Source organism: Anas acuta, chromosome 1 (genome assembly GCF_963932015.1).
Source record: "Anas acuta chromosome 1, bAnaAcu1.1, whole genome shotgun sequence".
Lineage (NCBI taxonomy): Eukaryota > Metazoa > Chordata > Aves > Anseriformes > Anatidae > Anas > Anas acuta.
The window spans coordinates 80,215,693-80,231,625 of record NC_088979.1 but is presented as its reverse complement, the minus strand read 5'-3'; the positions used below and the strand labels follow the sequence as shown (position 1 = coordinate 80,231,625).

At 38.2% G+C, this 15,933-nt stretch overlaps 1 protein-coding gene across 6 annotated transcripts in view; it reads left to right on the top strand.

Moving 5' to 3' along the window:
• Positions 1-15,933, top strand: part of SH3KBP1 (SH3 domain containing kinase binding protein 1) — a 218,063-nt gene that overhangs the window by 115,731 nt on the left and 86,399 nt on the right. For all 6 annotated transcript variants that reach the window (XM_068684265.1, XM_068684257.1, XM_068684249.1 and 3 more), the window contains one exon: positions 3,860-3,983. In XM_068684265.1, coding sequence (XP_068540366.1) covers positions 3,860-3,983 — 124 coding nt within the window. The remainder of the gene's footprint in view (positions 1-3,859; positions 3,984-15,933) is intronic.

The following is a 15,933-nucleotide window of genomic DNA, read 5'->3' as shown; positions in this document are numbered from 1 at the left end:
TCAAGTAGTAACATTTCCTCACTTTTGTAATAACTTAATCTTGGAGTCCCAGTGACCTACTGAAACACTTCTGTTTTCTTTGGTTGCATTACAGCTGTAGAATAAAACTGCTTTCACGGTTTGAAATAGAACTATTATGTTTGCCTGAAGGCTTGAACTGCTGTCGTATTATATTCTTTTTTTTGTACTTTAAATGTGGAAATAGGATGATTTCAAGATATTTTTGTTGATTTCTAAGAAGCTAAATGTCCTAACATATGTGTACCCTTTGAGTACTTCTTGTTGCATGTCTGAATGTCCCACGCGTATAATTCTGTGTTATTTTCCTATCTGCCCACTTCCACAGTATTTCTCTTGAACATTTCATTATTTGTTCTTTATGTGATTATTATTATTCATAAGTAGCAGTAGCTATAACAAACACAATTTGATTAAGCACTCATTTTCTAATGAAGTAAAACAGTTTATTTTGAATGCTTTTTATGTGTATTTTTCTTTTATGGTTTCCAAAAAAAAAAGTGCTTACATCAAACACGGCCTACTGAATGAGCAACTCAATTAAAAAGATAGTACAAATATTCTTTCTTCATTGAAAATGTAAAAAAGAAATAATCCAAATGATACTGGAAGAACATTTGAGAGTTGCTTCAATATTTTGTAGATTAAATTTCCCGTTCAGTCCCAAATGGGAGGCTTCTTAATGGAAAGTGTTTTTCAAGAAGTGATGCCCCACTCTCTGGTTATGTTGTCGTTTGTGTCTCATTCAATCTCATTCAGTCACTGGATTGCCTATAGCTGTCTGCTGCTTGATCTGTCCCTGCCCCATGTCTGACACCCAGTGTGCTGCAGTCAGATGCATGTGTTACCTCCTAAATATGTGAATTGGAGTAACGAAGTATCTGCAGTCAGGTTCCTGTACATTGTTGCTCTTCAGATGTGGTGTGACAGCCCTACTGGCAGCCTAGGGGCTTGGCAAGACAAGGACATGCCATGCCTTCCCAAAAGACATTAAGCAGATATAACACATTGAAAACATTTATTGAAATGTTTTCTTCATCTCTGGCTATGGCCACTTACATGAGCATGTGGGAAAGATTGTTCTAACTTTAAAACAAAATTTCACATTCAGACTGAGCTTATCTTGGTGCGTGTGATGTTATGAATAGCAAAACTTCAGGTTTAGGGCCACTGAGTACTGAATGAATCCTCCTCTTTGGTTTGGTTCAGTACATGAATGCTGAGCATAAATTAGGAGCTAAATGCATAAATCCTGAAAGCACTTTGTTATAATAGTATAGTAACAAATTTTATTGAGTGCTTGTACCTCCAGATGGATTACCCCCATGAATAATGGATTTTCATTTGTAGGTTTTATTGGCTAGGAATTATTGCAGCATTTCAAACCGTATGGCAATGGATTTCCCCTATTTGGGATAACTAAATCCTGGGGGTATTTTACTGTCGTTTTTATTATATGGATTAATCTCTAGCTGGTGTGTTTTGAGGCTGATAAAAGCATCTAGCAAGTAGCTCTAGTGCTTAAAAATACTTCGAGTTTTTCATTCTTTTGATGAAAAATTAAATCTTTTGCATGCATTGTTTGACCTGTGCCTGTGATGTCTTGCTAACCTTCTGTGTTTTCTTTTGGAAAGAATCTGGTTACGGCTTCAGATTTCTCTGAATTTGTAAAATTATCAAACACAGCATGGTATTTTCCCATAACTCATTCTTGTATCAGCTGGAAAAGTTAGCAGCTAATGAATGCTGTGAGTGTATTTGCATCCAATGTAGATATCTATAGATTTATGTGCATGTGTATTTCTGTACATGTACATATGGATCCCCACATAAAGAGTGCTAATGTTAACTTACAAGAAAACTGTGAAGTGTTACCCTGGAAGAAGGAAGCAGGAGAAATACTTGAGGGAGAGATGGAGCTGAGTGGTATAGGTCACCTTATTTCTTTTAAGTCATCACAACAGCTTGCAAAGCAGAGGTCTTGGGAACTGTGTAATTCCACTGTGCTTAATCTTCTGGTCAATCAGCTAATGCAGTTACAGCTTAATGTTTAGCTGTAATCAATAGAGCCATCTGGGTATAGTGCATCAGAAAAATAGAAATACGTTATAGTCAAAGAGTCTTGGCCATTTTGTGTATTTTCTGTATAAATATATAGATACTTAAAGGTATTATTTGTAGAGACTGCAAAGTGTTGTGGATCATACAGTTTCAGTTTCATTTTTCTGTGTGTTTTTTTTAGTTTGGGGAGAACAAAACCAAACATTAGCATTCAGAGACTTTGAGACTATCGTGTAAAACGCTTCACTGAAGTCACTGAGTGATTTGTATGCATCGTCTTCTCAGAAGTATCAGCAAGATAATAGCCATTATTGCCAAAGTTCTGCCTGACCTCACGGATGTTACTGATGCATTAGGGTGGGAAAAAAAGAGAGAAAATTTGTCATGGACAGATACTGAGATTAAGTGAAAATAGCTCTGGTAGCCTGAACTGCTTTCAAATTTAAACAAAAAATAACCAAGGAGGACAGGAAATGTGCTAAAAAGGATGGAGACGGAGAAAAAACACAGGAAATACTCTGACCCTGAAGTAATAACAATTTGCTTTATAATAGAATTGTACTTGTAGCTAAAATGAAAAAAAATGTAACCATTCTTCTGTAGTTTGACAAAAATTTTGCTTGTGTTGTATAAAGGTAAATAATGTCTATTTTCTAAGAACTCAATGTTTTCACAGACAAGTGATACGAAACTTTTTTTTTTTTTCCCCCACTATTAGTTAGCTGGTACCATTTAAGTTAAGGGGTTGGTTTGTTTTTTGACAGTAAATGTCAAGACCCTCAACTTGTAACATAACTTTTTCATAAGGTTTTCATAACTTGTTTGGAGGGGGGACAGGGAAGAGGTGGGTCAAACAGTATTGGAGGCTAATGTATCACAGACTGGTGCTGTCCTCCCCTGTCATTTTTCTGGTGAATGAACAGTGTCTGACAGATGAAAAATGTTTATCTGTCAAGGGTGTGTTTCAGCTGATTCATTAGTAAGTCATTTCTTGCTGCCCTATTATAACCTAAAGGCATCTGGTTTCTAAGGGCTGTCATTTCATTGTATGACACTGCCACTCTATCCTGAATGGGGTTATCTAGGAGGGAGTTAGTCATTTTTAAATGGTATTTTCTCTTGGGATTCAGCTAGGAAGTGTCTGTGCTTTCTGACCATATTATCATTATTTATTTCAGCAGCTCTTTGTAACTCTTCTAGAGGCAAATATGCGTCAATACTGTTTGTTCTGTGGAAGTACTGTAGATTTCTTACATTTACATCTTAATGATGTGACAACATTCTTAATTTTTAAAATGGAGAATTTCTGGTTTTGCTGGAGAAGGCAGCAATATTCATATGATTTATATTAAGACTGAAATTGAAAGTCTTAAAATGTGTAAATCGTGGCTATTAAGACAGTTATGAGTAGGAGAATAGTGTGCACTGAAAATTTAGGGATTGAACTGATTTCCATAAAAATTGCAATGTGGAGACACCTTGCGCTCTCAAAGTTGTCCTTTTTTCCTTTTATTTAATGTTTGTCCATGATTCTGACTGGACCAGCACTGCTAACATTTACAGATGGGCATCTTTTAATTTAGAAAGAAAAAAAAAAAAGAGGAAAAAAGAGAGAAATGCTTCAGCTTGGAGCCTTAGCCGTATGCATATACCTGAAATTAATAAGAACTGCTCAAAATCATTGCTGGTGTTACTGAAAATCGTGTATGTAATGTAACTCTGTAAAGTGTTGCTTATGTTAAACCCTTTTATTTATTAATTTATTTCTGTTTTGGTGCAGGTAGAAGAGGGCTGGTGGGAAGGAATACTTAATGGAAAGACGGGCATGTTTCCTTCCAACTTCATAAAGGAACTGTCTGATTCTGACGATGTTGGAACAGCACAGGAAGAACAAGTAAAGCCAAGTAAGAACAATTATTGTTGGTGTTCTGGATGTATGTCTGCGTGCTTAGCCAACACACTGAGAGGGTAGTGCATTCTTATCTCTTTCTTGGAAGTGTTTTTGAATGCCTTGTTTTTAATTTAGTTTGTGAAAGGGTCAGATGATGGTGCTAAGTGAGTACTGGCAATACTAGTTGGCGATGCTACCTGAGTTAAGACTTGCCCAGCTGCAACAGACCAAGAACACAGCAGGCAATGATGATTACTGGCTTTGTATTTCCAAATGAATTAAGTTTTTTTTTTTTGTCTTTAGATGTGGAAACTGAGCAAAGTAACCAAACATTTCCAAAGTGGCTGTGCTTATTTAAATGAGGGATTAAAGTGCCATGCCTTCTTTAATGCCTCCAGTAGATTTAAGGATTCATAATTATTGGTGTGGGACATGCGGCACTTTTTCCCTCCAGGTGCTGAGCATGTTACTATCACCTCCGTCACCCACTGCCCCAGCAGCCAAAGGGAAAAAGGCCAGAACTGGGACATGGACTTTGTTCTCTCACTTACAGTGGGCCAGTACTGCTGCAGGTGAAAAGCATGTTTGGTAACTAAGTATGCAATAGTATAAGCATGGTAGTGGGTTATCCTATTTATAGCTTCCCTTGAAGAATAACCTGAACCAAAAGTATGCTGTTATATCAAATGGATACTTGTCGGTCTTTTTTTTTTTTTTATTTTCTGTTTTTCAAATAGATATTCTTGTTACCTCCTAATTCAGTGGTCGATTTGGAATCCTCAGTGAAAAGAAAAAAAATCGATTGTATTGACATATTTCAGGATAATTCCACATTTACCCGCCAAATTTTTCCTTTACAGTCTGTTTTCTATCTTCAACAGTTCAGATGCTCATTGCTATATAGTATGCTTCTGAGATCTCTGCAACAGATAAAAGTGAAAGGGCTCCCAAGATCTTTGCAAGCTTATTTCAGCTGAAGTTTACCAAAGGCTCTATAGCTCACCCTGCCAGTGAAAGGCAGAAAATTATGCTTCTTTCTTGTAGCTTTTTCTTTTTTTTTTTTTTCCCTCGCATTTTTCCACTTAAGGTAACTTTATCTTTATTCCATCCCACAGAAATAAAATTCTGAGAAACCTTGCTTATGCAATGATGAAATATTTTCCTATTGTTTTTGTAATGGAGTTCTTATTCATGTGTGGTATGTGTAGTGGCACCGGAGACCTAGTCATGTGGTCAGTGCTGCTAATGGTGATAACAGGTAACGTTCCTTCAAACCTGAATGAAAATATTTGTAAAGAAGTTAACAATTTTAGTGTGATGGAAAGGGAAGAAGGGCATTAAGTGCAGTTGGGCATTTCAGTGAGACTGCAAACTGCTGCCTATAACTTGAACCATGAATTTATTTTGTTATAAGCACAGTGAGTCTTGGAAGAACTAATTGTATAGACGTAGTTTCAGCTCTGGCTTCTATAATGCTTGGTAGTCTATAAATGAAAAAGGTAAGTGATACCGTTAGGGATGGAATGCCCCAATTCTGTCCATATGAATGAATATTTCTTCCCCAGGTAATTTGGTAATAGTTTATTTGTAATGAGCATCCTAAAAATGTCTTTTAATAAAAACATACATTGGAGAGCATAACTATAGCCACAAATCATTAGACTGACTGTTCCATCGACACCCCTAATGTCATATAGTCTGTTCATGCTATCAGTGTTGTGTGCTGGTTTTGACTGCCAGTGGAATCTGTCATTTGTGAGACTTGTATTGAGAAGATACCAGCAACATAGATACTGGTTTTGTCTCTTTAACTAAATTGAAGATAGCTATAGCTGAGAGATGAGTATTATTTCTCTTTTATTTGAAAGTTAACTACTTGGAGGTACTTTGCGGCTAGCTAAGATGATGTGTTATTAGGAGCTATTTTCTAAACTTATAAAACAGAGTTTTGTAAGCCTCCTGAGAGAGAAAAAGAGACTCAAGGAATGTTGAAATTCTTATGGGGGCTTTCCTGCTTTTTTTATCTTTATTTCTTTTTTTCTGAAAGTAACACCACCAATTTCAGAACTGCATTTTCCTAGCAGAAGCATGGGAAATATGCATTGGCACAGTTCTTTCTCTATGATTTATGTAATTTTTATGGGTGTTACACTCTAACACATGGTGCTTTAGGAGGCTGTATTCAGGTACCCTGACTATCTGTACTTGAAAATCTCTATAATGAGATACCAAATTTTTCTGCAAGTTTATGCAAATAACTAGGAGTGATAGTCTCATTTCAAGCATCTGCACTTATTCTTTAAACACAGCAATATAAAAAACAATAAACCTTTGGATGATTTGGGCATTAGGCCCACATAATGTTCTAGGTAATATCTCGTAAGGGTGTACATTCATGCATGCCTCTAGATCAGCTCCTTCCTCTGTGGATGACAAGACATGAGAGAGCATCAAATCTGCAATAACTCCTTTTTATTTCACTGGAAACATTGTTTGAATATGTCTGTGTCGCAGGACTTTGTAAGGCAAAAATCTGGAATACGAATTCTAGATTTTTGAGTTATTTTCTGAGTGAACTCTCAGATCCAAGAGGCTGTACATATGCATTGAAACAGAAACTTGGATGGTCAGCGAGGTTCCACACAATTCCTAGAGGGTCCTAAAATGGATTGGGGTATGGCTCTGCAATCTTGAGCAGCCTTATACTCAGCAACCTAGCCTATAACATGGTTAAGGTAATACTTGGCAAGTTCACTGCAAGACTTGGAATAGTAGCACAGGATCTTTGGAGAAAGAGCACTGTGCAAACATGAGTGTTTTATTTTATTAATACTTAAAAATAATTTGTTAGTTAAACTTAATGTTTTAATTACATTTTAATGACGCTCTCCAGAAAGAACCATTTCGAAGTGCAAACATATTTTTTTGTTGAGCTCAGCAGAAGCAATACAGAAGAGAGAAATAATATAGCTTGGCATTTTAGGAATAAAGATAACGAAAACGCATATTCTTCTGTCATTGCGTTATGACCTACAGAGACCTAATGAGGAAAAAGATGCTGTCTGTTTTTATTATTTTTTAATGTGCCCACGTACATTTTACAGCAGATCAGAGTAAATGGACAGAAGGAACTGGCTTGATTTCTTTTCACACTCTGCCATAGAGTAACCTCAGAATTTTTTTCTGAATTAGGAGTCCCTTTTTTTTTTTTTTAAAGTGTCTAAACATTTCTCAAGACAAATAGCAGGACTTAATAGCCCCTTAACTGAAAGGGCTGGGAACCTATGATTTCCCTTAGGTTGGTAGATGCTCAGCAGATTAGAAAGTGAGACTGTTACAAGATCAAAAGATCTATCTATCTGTCTATCTACACATACTTATTTTAAATATTTGTCCCAGCTGTAAGGTGATTTCCACCTTTCTTTTGTCTTCAAAGACACGTTTCAAAATACGAGTAGGGACAGGCTCAAGTACCCTTAGAGTGAACAACAGTTCTTTGTTCTTTAAAGCACCCTCTTAAATTAGAACATTGTTTTTCTCTGAGGGAAGGTTACACGGCAAGAACTGGAAGTACATTATAATTTTACCATTATATTAAATGGATACATGAATTATAAGGCTAATTATTTTTGAGATTTCTCAGCTATCTAGTATTGATTTTAAGAATATTTTGTATACTGCATCTTGTCATTACAGTCTGTGGAGAAGCAGGAAAGCTGTCCCATAATCAAACAAATAGCATCTGAGAATCACAACTTATTATTGAGATGATTTCAAAGGCATTTTAGTATGTTCATGGCAATGTCATGGCAATATTTAAAGGCAGCCTGTTGCATGTTTGTCTGTTCAGAAGTTGCTAGGCCTCACGTTAGGTATCAATTACTTTTAGAAACCTGTTAGTGATGGCTGCTGAGGAGTCATGACTGCAGGAACTAGGACCAGTGATGGACTCAGCAGCTGCTGCTTCAGTCAGGCAACTTGGTGTATTTTGTGTTCTTAAAGCTTTCTGATGTTCATTCCTGTCTCTCTGGTTCTTTTCACTGTCATGAAGCTTAACATGCCTTTCTCTTAGCAATTTCTTAACTGTACCTTGAAAGTTTTAATGGCATTATTTGAATGGTATCTTGTAAAAGCCAGGTAGAAAAGTAGATTTGCAGCATTTTTGCTTCCTCGTTGTGTAAAAATAAGACAATGAAAACCTTGTGCTGTTAATTAAACTACAGGTACAAAACAAAGAAACTGCTTTTTACGATATATAAATAGGCATAGTTTTTTGTTTCCTGAAAGTCCAACAGAATGACATGCAGGAAAAAATATAATCTACGTTTTTGGTACCAGAATGGGTGGATGCTATATTGAAATAACTCACATGTACTGGCTATTTTGCTATAAAATTATACTGAATACATTCATTTTTGTGATGGTATACCTAGGTGATCTTGACAGCAAGCTGACACTGGTATATTTTTGGGCTTGCCTGGATACCTTGGCTTAACAAAACTAAAAGTGACACCTCAAATGCTCATGCCCTTTGCCTTCACTTGAATTCCATACCATGACTGCCAGAGCATGAGTTGTCTTGCTATCAAAGAAAAAAAAAACAAAACACCAAGAAATTCATGGTTTTGATACTGGAAATGTTATCTTAAATACCTAGGATGGGAAGTGTTTTTTCTTTTTTCTTGTTTTTTAAGTTTTTCTTGTCTTTTTTTAAGTTTTTGTGTTTTATTTTTGTTAATGTGTGCAGAGTTAAAACACCTGATTAAGCCATTGGCTGAAAAACTGCTTTATTTAGCTTTTTTTTTATCCTATTCCTTCAGCAAAGCATTGTTTAATACTAGGTCCCATGTCCAAAATATTTCTAATAAATCCTCTTGGAAAGATGCGGCATTTTTCATGCTCACAGGATCCTGGTATATTAAAGAAACCCGAATATTTCAGTGCCCTCTTTGGAAGTCAGCTGTGCTTGTTCACTACATCTGCAACAGGAGTGTTGAGCCACTGTGAGTACATCATTGCAGTACTGATTTTTTTTCAGGCTTCCTGTGAGCTCCATGAGGGGGCTGAATAAGACAGACAAATCATTTAATTTGCAAGTTATGAATCTTGGTGGACAACAGACAAAACCGAAGCAAAAATGCATTCTGTTGGACACTGTAAAGAACAGCTTTAGCAAAATCATGAGATTCTCTTATCTGACATACATGCAGTAAGAACATTTTAACTTCATGTAAAATCAGATACTTTTGTTAATATTCTCGTTGTTTTGCTAATGAGTCTTTAAAAATGTTAGTGACTGAAAATACAGATTAAAACCTCTTCCTCTCCCTTCTTTTTACCATCATTCGATCTCTTCACCCCCACCCCACCCCTTCTCTTTTTTTTCCCTCTTTCCTTCTCTTCCCTGCTGTCAGGAAAATCTGCCTTTGAAGGGACAATTCTGTACAGAGTGGCACCGGCAAAGATTGACAGCTACAGACGCTATAACAGTGAGTGTGTTTCAAAATCAACAAGCAATAGCTTCAGTCCTCAGTACTTGTTTGATTTATCTACACTTGTAAAGTGTGCCACTGCTACTCACTTACAGCTACTCTACATGCATATCTATCTGTGTGTAAGCTCAAGTCGGTTTGCTGCTGATGAACTGCCTAGCCTTAATGCAGTGAGAATGCACTCAGTCCTTCTGTGCATGTGTATGTTATGTCCGTATAATGTATGCGTGTAAGCCCACAATAAACTGTAAATTACACGGGATGTTTGGGTTTGCTATGGATTGAAACGAAAACCATTTAGTCCCATCTATTTTGCCACCTGAAATATGAAGATGATTGATAATAACCACAAATCTTTGAATTAAATCTCCATCTGCTCTAAAACTGAAGTTCCCATTAGAATTGCTGAATTCATTAAATACGCTGTGCTTTTCTTGAGAACAACGTGGCTTTTGTTTTGTTTTGTATCAATTTTACTGCATGCTCTTCTTTTGGCATTCTGTCTTTGACAGCTATTACTCACAGCATTTTGGTTGATAGGTTTTTCTGCCAAGGAAGCAGGTAAAAGATACAAAGCTACTTTCATTTCATGTTCAGGTTTTTGCCTTCTGCGTTTTGGAAGCATGGAACATATGCTGCTTTTCATATGCTTTTACTACCCTGTTAATACAGAAGAAGAGAGGATAGTGGTATCAGATGCAAGACTGAGGAAGCAAGGAAGACGGAAATCTGTCCTTCCACCTGCTTCTCATCCAGAAATCTAGCAGAAAGAGATCCTACTGAGTCACATTTAGTGTGACTAAGTACAAAGCGTTCAGTCCTGTACTCCGGTGAACAGGATGTTGTGCTAACTTTGGCATCTGATTTTATCTCATCCAGCTTTCTCTCCAGAATACCAAGCTGTGCTGCCCTTCCTTCTACTCTCTGGGTGGGGGAGTTTGCTTTCCTACCTCTGTTGAATTATGTCTTCAGCATATTCACAGCAAAGGATGAAGCAGTAGAAGTGATAGCCTTCTATGCTGGTAACTTGCACTTGCACTTCTGTTGTTGTCTGAGCAAAAACTGAAGTTCCATCTATGTGTGCAGCCCTTGGAAAATGATCTCCCTGTCTACCAGAAGTCACCTCTTCTCTGAGCTCTTCTCGAGCTTCAGACCAAGCTCTTGCTCTGGCTGGAGCAGACCAACGTGGCTTCATGTTTTTCTGCTGCATCTCACCTTAGAGCCTTCTTAACTGCCTTAATCAGAGTGTGTGCTTCTTGCAGATTTCTTAGACCATCGTGGTTTCAATCCCCTCTGTTTTTGATGATGATCCACTTACCTGATGAGGGTAACACAGATTTACAAAGTGACTCTGGTGTGTGTGACTTCTGATTTCAAAACCTAACTTCAAATCAGATGTGAGATCTGCCTTTGGAGCCTTAATTTCACAACAGTAAACTCTCTGGGCAGTGTTGCCCTAATGTTACCAGAAAACTTGCTTTTCATGCCCTGCCCATTCTTTATTAACTGTCAAATGGCCTTCTCTAGTTATATAGGCAGAGCCTAAGTAAAACCAGAAAGAATTCAACATCCAGTCGTGCTAGAGCTCTGCATTTAGTTCTCCTTGATAACAATAATCGCCTGTGATCATGCCATGTTGCGCAAGATAAATTTCAACAAACATTTCAAAGCCCATATGGTTGGATAGGTATCTACAGGCATTCTTAGTCACTAGCTGCAAGAAGACAACCCACAGTAGATGTCTCCCATTGCCCAGGACAAACACCCCTATGAACTTTGTTTTCCAAGTTGCCCAAAGATGTGTTTGATACTACGCCCCTTGGCATTTGGTTGAGACTTGCATGTTGTTTTCATGCTACCGAGGTGTCTTGCTCTCCCTGTAAAGCTGCATTTTAGAAGGCCAGATGTCCAGCTACCTTTGCAGCCTGTTTGTCACTTACTGGGTTAAATCTGGGACTGAAACGGGTGGTAGACAAAATCAGATCATCTGGGAAAGTGTTAAGCAAAGTGAGAGTTGGCATCGCTACTGTCAGAGATGTTATCTCCTGACTAACATGCAGAGAGGAGGTTTCACTATTCTTCCTGTTGCATCTGTTGGCAGCTCTCTTCCTGCATACTAATTTTCTTCCACAGCAGGCCTACGGAAGGTGTGGCCAGCCTGTTCCATTTCGTACCTTATCTGTGGCTCTCATTTTTAGGCAGATACCTGTGTGCTTGTGTTTCCAGTGAAAACTGTTTGGAGACACTCCACAGGATTGTTTTCATTTAGGACCGTGGGTTTCAAGCAACCCACAGCTCCTCCGCTGTCAGGTTTCTGATTGCTCCATAAGCTAAGCACAAGTCAGTTCACAGCTTCAGATTCCTTATGCCCAAAGGGTGCTTCGATTCGCCTGTACTGCATTGCATGAAGCGTTGCTCAACTTCTGAAGCAAGCTTCAGAAGAAAAATGCTTTTACTTTACCAACATGTGCGTAGCGCTAAAATAATTTCATTTTGAAAGCCATTTTGCAACTGCTATGTTTAAAAGAAATTTTCTTTCTTAACCAAGGCCTGGAGTAGCTAAATGCTGTCAAATTAGTTTGTAGCTGCTTCTAGAGATACTTTTCCTTGAAATATGCAAGACTGTCTCCTGCATAAGCAGCCAGCGTTGCCTTCACATGCTGACATGGCTTTTTCAGTCATTAGGATGCCAAACTCCACTCGGCAATAGCTCTAACCCCTTTGGTATTCTGCTCATTAACCTGCTGTCAGAGAATTTTTGCTGCTGTGTATGCTGGGTGAACACACAACAACAGCAAATTACTTACTTGTCATTTTGTTGATCACAGCCCTCTTTCCTCTCATCCTAGAACTTTCCTGCATCTTGGATTTCTAAGGTTTTTTATTTCTTTATTTTTACTGGTCTAATTTCTCTTTCTTCCTTCGCTTTCTTTTCCTTTGAAAATGCTACAACCGAGGAACAGGGCAGATTCAGTGCCTGACTTGACAAATATTTGCCTCTCTTTCCTTATACACGGACCCACAATGCTGTCAGTAATAGATACTAGATATAATGGAAGAAGATGAGACAGGATCGTTGAAACAGAAGTATTCGTGAGTAACCTTAATTGTGTTTTCTATTGCTCCAACACATTAATTTTTTTTCCTAATCCTTGAGGAACAGTGTCTGGTCAGAGTTCAAAGAAATCAATATGGTTGACGTATTTGTGGTATTATTAACTCCATTTAAGAATGTCTGAATGTGAGCACAGTTAAACGAGAAACCAGGACGTGGGTTTGAACAGTTCTGAAGAGGACAGTTACAAATTTTATTTCAGCTTCTAACTTGCTCACAAAGAATACCGTGTAATAAATTCACAGCTGCTACAATGAAAAATAACATCTGACAAAGAACAATGTTAAAAAATGGGTGAGAGAAAAATTTTTGATTAAGAATAAGCATCCTGTTTTCTGGAGAACAAATGTACAGATGGCAAGCGATTGCGGGTGGTGGGTAGAAGAATTACGTTGCATTAAATCCTTCCAAAGATTTGGGCTCCCATCAGCAAGTGGCTTTCCACAAGTCTCATTACAGATCAGTTTTTGGTGAGTGGCAGGGAAAGAATCCTTTTGGCTGTGGTTGCTTATCTGTTATTTCACATACAATAACACATTCCTGTACTTGGAGAGAACACGGGTGATGACAAAACAGTTCCAAAATGACGAAGGCGAGAGTACAGCTGTGAAACTCCTGAATGAGTGGTTGTTTCTGTTTGCTCTTGTGGTACTCAGGGAAATGGCTGGGGATGAGGTGAAGCCACCAGTTTCCTCCTTGATGGCTCCGTGTTCATGCTGCAGAAGATGCTTGTACTGCATTGCCCATAATGCATGCTGCTACGTGGCGCAGGACACTGCTCCCCTTTTCCCTGCATGATATTTTGTGAAAGCATAAAATCTTGGGGCTGTGTGTTACGTGGCAAGAAGCGTTGTGTTAAGGAAAATGAACGTTGTGAAAGGAAATGACAAAATGTTTAGAATACAAGGTTACATTTCTTCAAGGAGCATAACCAAGAAGAACAAATAATGACTAATATTGAGATAGTCTGCATCAACCATTTGTACATGTATAATCACTCGGTTAAGAAGCATAAATGTGGTGTGTTTTTTTTTTAAGTGTGAATTTATTAACCTTTAATTATGAAGGAGCAGTGCAGCTTTGTTTTACAGTCATTTTAAAAATCAAGCTTCCTCTTCGGTTTTTGCCTTCCTTAATTGACACTACAGAATGTTGTTAAGGATGTCTTCAGCAAAATACAGGACTTTCACAGAAAACAAGCTCAAGCTAAGTACCTGATAGGCTGTATCTATGCATTCTGCCTTTGCCTCTGTGTGAGGAAAAGGAAGAAAGACGCTTCCTGTTTCATCTGCTGCAGTTGCTATCTATGGCTTCACCTTCATTATCGTTCACATCAGTCGCTCAGGAGCTCCACACCACCCTTCTCTAAATAGAAGGAAGGACCATGTTTCCCCTTGCCTTTCCTCCCTCCCATAAAAGGCAGAAATCCCAATAAGCTTCATTTACACAATTCTTTATTCCATTAAACACAGCTGACAGCGTTTCTCTCTGGCTGCCAAACCAAATCAGGAGATTGTTTGCATTGTCTCAGGTGTGTGCCTCTGAACAGCTGACCTTTACATGGCTTAACAGAGCTAGTCCAAGAAGAGCTCAGAGAGCCTGAGCATCCCTGGCTCACACATCGGCAGTGTTCTTGTCTTTTCCTCAATGCCAGAAAGTCTGTAGAGAGAACAATCCAGAATAAAAATTAAATTTGTAAATAATACCTTAAAATAGAAAGCTCTGTAAGGCTTACCATGTATTGCATTTTTCCTGCCATTTTAAGCTATTTAGAAACAATTCTTTTCCTGCTTTGAATGGAGTTAATTTTATCACAGCTGTTTATTTTTATTTTAACAGCTTTAGTTTACACAGCCCTTTATCATCCCTAAAAATCTTTCTGGTTTAGAATCTTGGTTTAATGCCAGCACAGCTCTGGGGATGTTGGTGAATTAAGTCTGATGTTGCGGTCTCTTCTTAATCCCTGTTTGAGCTAATCTGTTTTGGTACATTTCAGAATGTTGCTCTCTGTAACTGGCACAACAGAAGTGTGGTATGTTTGAAATGTCGTGAGAAAACTAATACCTCATATATAGCCATAGAGGAAAAATATGTGTGAAGTGTGAAATTCCTCCAGACAGTGTTGTGAGAATTGAATCTTCATGAATACTAAATTATCTTGCACTTGTAAGGAGCATGAAGCAACCGAGAATCTTAGATCTCAGGATCTTTTTAAATAACGTTATGCCAGGAGTCCCATATCTAGTTCCAGCCAAAAGTTGGGATTTCTGGGAATTTTATCTCCTTGCTGCTGATGCTGCCCTTGGTCAGGTTTTAGGAAGCGTATTATTAAAGCGCAGCTAACACTCAGGTTTGAGCTCTGCCTTGTGGTGCTACAGATAATTTGGCAACAATAAATAAAAGCATCTTTGCTTATAGAGCCAGAAATGGGATATCCAAAAAAGTCCTAAAAGCGTTATAAGGGTCTGCAAAAGTTTCATGTTACTGGAACTGGTGGGACAAGCTCTTAGCTTGTCAGCTATCCAAATGCTGACACAGAGATGATGTTTCTAGAAAATCTTCTGTTTTAAAAAAATAATAATAGCAAGAGACCTGTCTAGTGTAGCTTTTATCCTGTCCTGGATATATCTGAAGTATTTAATGACTAGAATTAAAACCAAAAATGTGTTCAGTATTCCTGAGGATAGTTTGATGAGCTGCTGGCCTTACCTTTGTGCTACATTCACAGCTCTGCTGCAGCTGCTCCGGTGTGGTCGTACTGCTCGTCAGTGGCAGATGACTGTGCCTGCTGAGACACACTCCAGGTTTTAATGCCCATTTAGCAACGTGACCTCCCTGCTAACCGTAGCTCTTCTTGCAGAAAATTCCATATTTAAAATTCATAATCTGTCAGTCTGTGTCACTCAGGTTCCTGCCTAGTTCCCAGCCCTATCTGTGGGCTGTATTTGGCTTTCAGGGAAATGGTCCAGCTCTGTTCTCCTACTAAGCTTTTTTTTCCTTTGCAGTAATGGTGAAAAAGGCCATGCAAAGCTGAAGGAAAAAAGGAGGGTATTTGAGTCAGTACGAAGAGGGGCAATTTTCTGGTTTTGGGAAGAGGGACAAGCTCAGGGTCCCAGATTTTTATTTTTATTTAAGAGACTGGAAGGGGTCTGTATTGTGGAATAAAATCGAATAACATCCCCTTCAAAAGGCAAGAAAGGCTCTTGGATCACTCTCTGACTTCAGTTTTGCTCATCTCTCGATCTTGGACGAATAAATTGTTAGAGGAAAATGCTTAATAAAATAGAATCACAGAGGCTTACATGTCTCAAGTTGAACTTGGGAAATGATTGCAAAAATAGTATCCTTGATTTCAG